Source organism: Penaeus chinensis, chromosome 26, assembly GCF_019202785.1.
Source record: "Penaeus chinensis breed Huanghai No. 1 chromosome 26, ASM1920278v2, whole genome shotgun sequence".
NCBI lineage: Eukaryota > Metazoa > Arthropoda > Malacostraca > Decapoda > Penaeidae > Penaeus > Penaeus chinensis.
Window position 1 is genome coordinate 15,339,066 of NC_061844.1, and position 7,500 is coordinate 15,346,565.

Consider the following 7,500-nt stretch of genomic DNA (forward strand, 5'->3'; position numbering starts at 1 on the left):
TTTATGTAACTGAATTGTCAGTGCATGAAAGCTGGGATCCACTGAGAGAGCAAATTGGGCTGTGGAAAAGAAAAAAGGGATTTGCCACTAATCTGCAGTGATGCAGTAAGTCTCATAAATGCATCAATGTGCAGTGCTAATAATCTGTAATATGACTTGGGAAATGAAACTGAAAGTTGGCTTTCAGATGATGCTATCCAATTGGAAACTTTCTAACCAAAGGTAATGTTTCTCATGCAGTTTCATCTTTATAATAAAGTAATTTGCTTGAGCGAGGTGCTTTATTCACTGCTTTGGGGCTGAGTGGACTCCTTTGCAAGTGAGGCATCCTTTTCATATCTTATAATGTAACCTGTTCATATATATCAACCCATTGAATCCAGGTGCTTCTCAGCAATCACATGGCCCAAAACACAGGAATTAGGCTCACGTGATTACCCACTCTGATGGGTGCGTGGCTTTTGGGCTGGGCACTCGTGTGCGATGACAAGACTCAGTGCCTCCCCTTTGCAATGTTATTTTCTCTTTTTATGCATTAGTGTTTTTAGCTTTTTAGCTATTTTCCAATGTCCGTATTTATCATTTGATTTGCTTTATCCAGATGGTAATAGACTGCTTTCCTTGCACAGACTCCAGATCATCTCTCTAGGTATTCCCATAAATCACTGCTAGAATTATAACAATAAGTAGCATTTTGTTATTTGTGTAATTTGTTATATTTTTTTTATGATATTCAATCCTCTGTAATACAACCTTCACTGCAGTGGCCATTAATAGGATGTTGAGCATAGAAATGGTCGTCTCTGGAGCTGGCACTCTTCCATTCATGGGTTATGGACACTACTTTCCACGTTCATTTATTGATAGGAGTAATGCAACAGCCCCTTTTGAAATGCCAAAATGTTTGCAATGGCGAGTTCACGCCACCCCGGCCCACAGCCCGATTTTCCCATGACGTCATGCTCGCTTCACCCAATCCTCAAGCCAAATTTTTATATCATGTGATAGTCACGTCATCCGGATCGTTAAGAAATGAAATAAGCAGTTTTGATTCTATTTTGAAAGATAATCTCATAAGAGAAATATAAGCTTTGTTACAGAAACAAATTTTGTAATACATTTTGACTCATAAAGTTAAATGGTTACAAATAGCATATGATTAGAAACTGAAGCATAATTAATTGTTTTTACAATGAACCTTTAGGTATTGAGATAAGCCTATATTCCATTTCTAGTTTGCTATTGTCCTTTTGAGCATTTCTTTCTAAGAAAACCAGGGAGAGGTATGGAACCATCTTCAAACTGACCTGACTTGACCTGACCTAACAAGTTAATCTAGACCTAACCTGAACTAACACAAATAAACCAGACCTCATTTATACTCAAGATAATTAGTTAACTTCTGTGTGAATAGCAAATGTGGATGGTATATTATATTGGGCAATATCTTTACCTGCTTTGTTTCATTTAGTGGAAACGTTTCTCCTTATGAAGGAAACACAGGATGAAACATATTCCTGTTCATTTAGTGGAAACGTTTCTCCTTATAAAGGAAACACAGGATGAAACATATTCCTGTTCATTTAGTGGAAACGTTTCTTCTTATGAAGGAAACACAGGATGAAACATATTCCTGTTCAGGAGCTGTTGTTTTACATTTTCATCTTGTTTTAATTCTAAATGGAACTATATTCCAGTTTAGGAGTAGTTTATTCTGAAGTGCTTTCAGAATTCACTCCTTTTAAAAGTAATTAAACACACATGCTAAATTGTAGCTTGTTTCAATATTAGTTTACTCTTAGTAACGAACAGTAAATCAGAATCAGCTGATATGTATCGTAAAGACTGCTCAAGCATATGATGTGGTTACAAAGAAATTTCATGAGAAAATTATATCTCACAGCATGGACAAGGACATTACATCTCATATTGCTAATTGAGACATCTTGAGTTACATGCTATCATATTGTGCACTTGATATTGATGGACTTATTCAGATTTTTGGCATTTTACCATTTTTTTTTCAAAGTAGGCTCATTTTGGTCGCAAATGTCTGCCTAGATTTTACTGAAAATTGTAGCTTGCGCTTTCAAAAGTAAGAAGCTCGCAGTTGCAAATTCTAAGTCAGTATTTGCCAAGTTCTAACTGATTTTCTTTTTGAAGGTTCCTCTCCTTGTACTGGGCTAGATTTCTCACTTGTCTGTATTGTTCTGAGTATATTTCTGTTAGGGTATATAATCTCTTCTCATGGTGGACTTTGTTCCTTGTCTGGGCCATTATCTCTCTGCTTAGGAATTTTGCTTTGATGGTATTAGTGTTTGGAGAGGATACTGTACTGAACTGCTATAGAGAGGAAACTAAATAATGTGAATTATATAATACTCTTTGACTAAGTAAATTATTTATTCAGAATAGAAAAGGTAGATTTTCATAATCTTTACTTGCTAGAAAAACTGTTCTGAGTGATGGAGTAAAGGACATCTTGCTAATAAGTCAACTGTATAGCTATGTCTTCTTTGATGATAATGTTGGTGGGATGCTTTAGTTCTCAGTCTGGTTTAGCAAACTCTGCATTTGCTGCAGTCGCATAGTTCAAGTATTTGGTCGTGTATATTAAGAAAAAGGGTGGAATTGACAAAAACTATCTATTGTATAGTAAATATTTGATTTTTTTTGCTTTTGCTTCACTGTAGATCCAATGATCAGTTGCTTAACAATTGCACTTCCCTCCACCTTTTTTGTTTTTTCTTTTTCTTTTTTTCCCCTCATTTTTTATGTTCTGTTTATTTATTTCCGGGAACTTCTTCAATTTGGAGATGAAATTAGTCCCTTATTTCATTGAGGTTTTTTGAACTGTGTAAGTGGAAAGGTTAATTTGGTAACAAATGTATTGTTATTTTTTATTATTTTTTGTTTTTTTTTTTAGCTACCCTCTCTGCTGGGTTCTATTTACTGATTTATATTATGAGTTTTTTCTGTGATGCAGTCATTGGCGTGGCGGACAAAGTGCTTGTATTTTGGCTCATTCATTCTATTCCTTGTGATGAGGTTATTGAGGTGTTACATTTCCTGTTTACTTTTTATACTGTGTCATTTGCCATTGCATTGCAGAGACTTTGTTTTGTGTGTGCAACTTGTGATTTTCTCTTTAGAAGGTTATGTATTATGTACTTGATTCCAGCAGATTTTTTGTTGTTGTCATGATTGGTTTTGTACATTTTATTTACTTTAGATTTTCATTATTATTAGAGTATGTTCTTCTTATTGTTATTATTATTATTATTATTATTATTTACTCTGCATGCTGTTCATCGTGGCATGCATTTCAGCCGTCCCCTGAGAGTGTGAGAAAATAAAACTAGGTAGATGCTCTAGACCCGTTCTCTTTCTCTTGTCGTAGATCATAGAGTACGAGAACAGAATTCGGGCGTATTCGACCCCGGATAAAATTTTCCGCTACTTTGCTACTTGCAAGTTGATTCAAAGGAGTAGCAGCAGTGAAAGGACAGAGATATACATGACTCCCGATGATTTCCTGCGAGCGCTGACTCCGGGCATGCAGCAGCCAAACGGTAGGAATCGGGAGGAGAATCAGAGGGAACAAGACATGAGAATAGTATAATCTTTGAGATAAACTTTTTGACTTTAAAGAAAAAATGCTTCTCTGTGATCATAGTATGCAGTTAAAAAAACTTTATGCTGTTAAGATAAACTTTTCTATGATCATAGTATGCTGTTGCTAGTCTCATTCTGTTGAACGGCTCAAGGGTTCAGGGGTTTAGATGAGAAAGTAAAGGTCGTAGAGGTGATTCACTGATGGATTTATATTGTGTGATTATCCATACTGTCATCCATAGGTAAAAAGGCTATCTTTCTCTAACAGGATAACTTAACTCTTGTCATGTTTTCAACTAGTGACATAAAACTTACAAGTCAGTGTATGTGTTTTCAAATAACTTTGACTTGCATTTGAATTATGTTATTTGTTTAAAAATGTCATTGCATTGCTTGATTAATATTTTTCTGATGTAGAAATTTATTCATGATGCTTTCCAGTTCTACTGATAAGACTTCATTGTCCAATGGAGATTTTGGAACGATAGTACAAGCAATGTACTAAATGTCTGCCAATATATCTTTCTATCATGAATCATATACTAACATTGATGATTACCTGTGCACCAAAGGGGCAGATACGCAAATGCTCTGACCATTTACAGGCTTCAAGAAAGGAAACCAACAATGCCAGTATTCGTTTAGCATTTGATCTGTTGCATGGTAAAGTAAGATTATTGCATTTAGCTATGAAGCACATGGCACAAGAAGTCATTGTGATGGAAAAATTGGCATTGAATTTTAAAAAAATGGTGGATTTATTTCCTAAGAAGATGCAGATGTAGATCACCTTTATAGAGCTGACATACAGAACTCCCACTTAGGTGTTCAACTTGAGACAGGCATTGTGTACACCACATCTCTCAGGCATGCTTATGGTGTATTAACTCATCTGTTGCCATATCATGGGGATAAATACTGGCTTTAATCTATCATGGCCTTGGGTTTTTTCTTCCTTTTTTAACCTCTAGTAGCCGAGCACAGCTATATTTGTCATGAAAAATCAACTCATTGGGTATGGCTATGGGTATCATGATAGTGAGTCAAGCAGGAAGTTCTGTTGTATGCAGCAATATTATTGACATTGCATTATTAGCAAAATTCAAGGATGGAGAAAACCTCTCAATATATTTTAGTGTTAGCATAAAGATGTCATCAATGGATGGATATGACAGATAGCTAAAGCAGACATTATTTGAAACATTTTAGTACATTGCTTCCTTTACTGCAGATAACATTTTGCCCTTACTTCTATAAGGTAATTTTGAATGCAGTGTGAATAGCAAATCATTTATATAAAGATATGAAAAAGTAAAAACAAACTGTGAAATTTTAAAGTTGTTGAATCATACAGTACTTTTGATGACAAGAAATTTTCATCATTTGTTTTAGGAGTGACAAGAAAGGTATATTTTTTGTGTGTAATTTCAATAAAAGCAAATTTTCTTTTGAACTTAGAAATTCTTTTGTGTGGATTAAAATGTTTTTTTCCATGCTATTGGTTTTTTTTTTTTTAGAATTCTGTATTTTTGAGCATTTGCCTACTTATCTCATGGTACAGGCTTTTAGATTAGAAGCAGGATATTTATGAATTATGGTTTTTAGAGAAGTTGCACTTTATAATCAGTGGTTTGATGCATGTCACCTTTTAGTTAGAGGGCTGAAGTAATAAAATCAAGCAATCTGAGAATATAGTTATTGTTTTTAGTGTGGAATGGTTAGGAATTATGATTATGCAGCATTTTGTTTGTTGGGAAATTTTAATGTCATTTGAGAAACAGTGATGTTGTTACAAGGTAATTTTAGTGTGTGGAAGAGGATAATTAGAAATCAAAGGAATTTATACAACTGAATGACTGATTTACTGACAAGGAACTAAACCCCTTCTTTGCATGCCTTCTGATCTAGTAACATAGTTATAGTTTGATTGTTGCATGCTTGTTGTACAGAAATGTACATAGTATTGTTCCATGTCCATTTCACTGCATTAGATTTTGTCTCTTGTATTGTAGCATCTGTTACCTGTTACATTTTTGTCATCTTGTAGCTGTCTTTTGATTAGAGTAGAAATACAACTTATTTTTGCAGTGACTATGATACAGTTGTCACCTAAAGACTGGGAGATTTTTTCAAGCACATCATTTCTTTGCAAAATGAGCTGAATATATAATTGAGAATGATATATTACATGGGGTATATATACATAAGGATATGCATGTATATAGAGATCTATATGTATATCCATTTGTATATGGACATATATGTATTAATATCTGAATACATCACTATGTGTCATTTTCCATTGTTTTTCCAGGACTTGGTCTCGACCAGTACAAGAAATATGACCCCAAGGTATGTGTAATGATTTTTTTTCTTAAATTTTATCAGGAGTGATAACTTAGCTTTGAATAACAGTATTTTATTAGAATTATCTTTGATATTTAGGCTGTGTGGAGGGCAGGATCAAATTCTCAAATTCTCTTTTTGTATGTAATGTAAATGTAGATACTAAATTGACATTAAGGATCTAGGAAAGGTGTGCTGTAATGTGCTCAATATAAAGTGTAAATTGAATTTTTTAAAAGAACAATATGAAACTTTGTGTCCAAGTTGACCTTGAGTTTTTAATTTCTTTATGGTGTATATAGGAAGTAAAGAGGGTTGCTAAGTCATTACTTTGATTATACTCATGTTGTGGTGAAAGAAAAAAGAAGTTAAGTGATAAATACCCATACCATGCTACAGATGCACCCCCCCCCCCCCCCACCACACACACACACACACATATGTATACATAACCACATATATACATATACAAATGTATGCTTATGGATGTATACATAAATGCACTTATACATATATACAGATATACCAGATACAGATGTATAGATATACCATACGTGAGTACATGAATACATAGATATGTAAAGTAAAGCAGGAGTGCATGTATACGTGCATATATATATATATATATATATATATATATATATGTATATATATAATGTATATATATATATATATATATATAGATATATAGATATAAAGATTTTATACACACACACACACACACACACACACACACACACACACACACACACACACACACACACACACACACACACACACACACACATACATAGCTATTGATGTATATGCATATATATTTATATATTTATATTTATGTATATAAGAATATATGAATATGTTTTTAAGCATATATGTACAGTATTTATATATGTATATGTATGTATATAAATATGTATATGTATGTATATGTATGTATATGTATGTATATGTATGTATATGTATGTATATATATGTATATATGTATGTATATGTATGTATATAGGTATATATATGTATGTATATACATGTATACATATGTATATATATGTATATATATGTATATATATAAATTATATATATATACACACATATTTATATATGTGTGTGTGTGTGTGTGTGTGTGTGTGTGTGTGTGTGTGTGTGTGTGTGTGTGTGTGTGTGTGTGTGTGTGTGTGTGTGTGCACACATGGTAAAATAAATATTGGTGCACAATATGCATGAATCTTTGTGACAATAAGGAATGAAGGACAGTGAAAAGTAGTGGCCGACTTGATACTTGTTGTTAGTCCTGCTGTGAATGCATGCCATCGATCTACAGCTGGCAGGATATTTCAAACAGTAATAAAGGCATTTTTTGTAGTATCTCTAAAACCCCTAACACATGCTAGCCTTTTTTGGGCACTTTATTGAAACAAATTTTTGTTTTGTATGTCTGAACGTTCATATAAAGTGATTCACTCTGGCCAGCCAATACATTCCTGAATGTTTCAATTAGGGACTTATAGTTTCATTCAATGTGAATCTCATTGTATGTCTTTT

The 7,500-nt window shown here is 33.4% G+C and overlaps 1 protein-coding gene across 5 annotated transcripts in view; it reads left to right on the forward strand.

Moving 5' to 3' along the window:
- LOC125038923 (calcium uptake protein 1 homolog, mitochondrial-like) overlaps positions 1–7,500 on the forward strand; it is a 32,434-nt gene that overhangs the window by 8,743 nt on the left and 16,191 nt on the right. For 3 of the 5 annotated variants that reach the window (XM_047632593.1, XM_047632592.1, XM_047632595.1), the window contains exons 5-6: positions 3,401–3,572; positions 5,930–5,967. In XM_047632593.1, the coding sequence (XP_047488549.1) occupies positions 3,401–3,572; positions 5,930–5,967 (210 nt within the window). The remainder of the gene's footprint in view (positions 1–3,400; positions 3,573–5,929; positions 5,968–7,500) is intronic. The other 2 variants (XM_047632597.1, XM_047632594.1) reach the window with 1 other exon arrangement.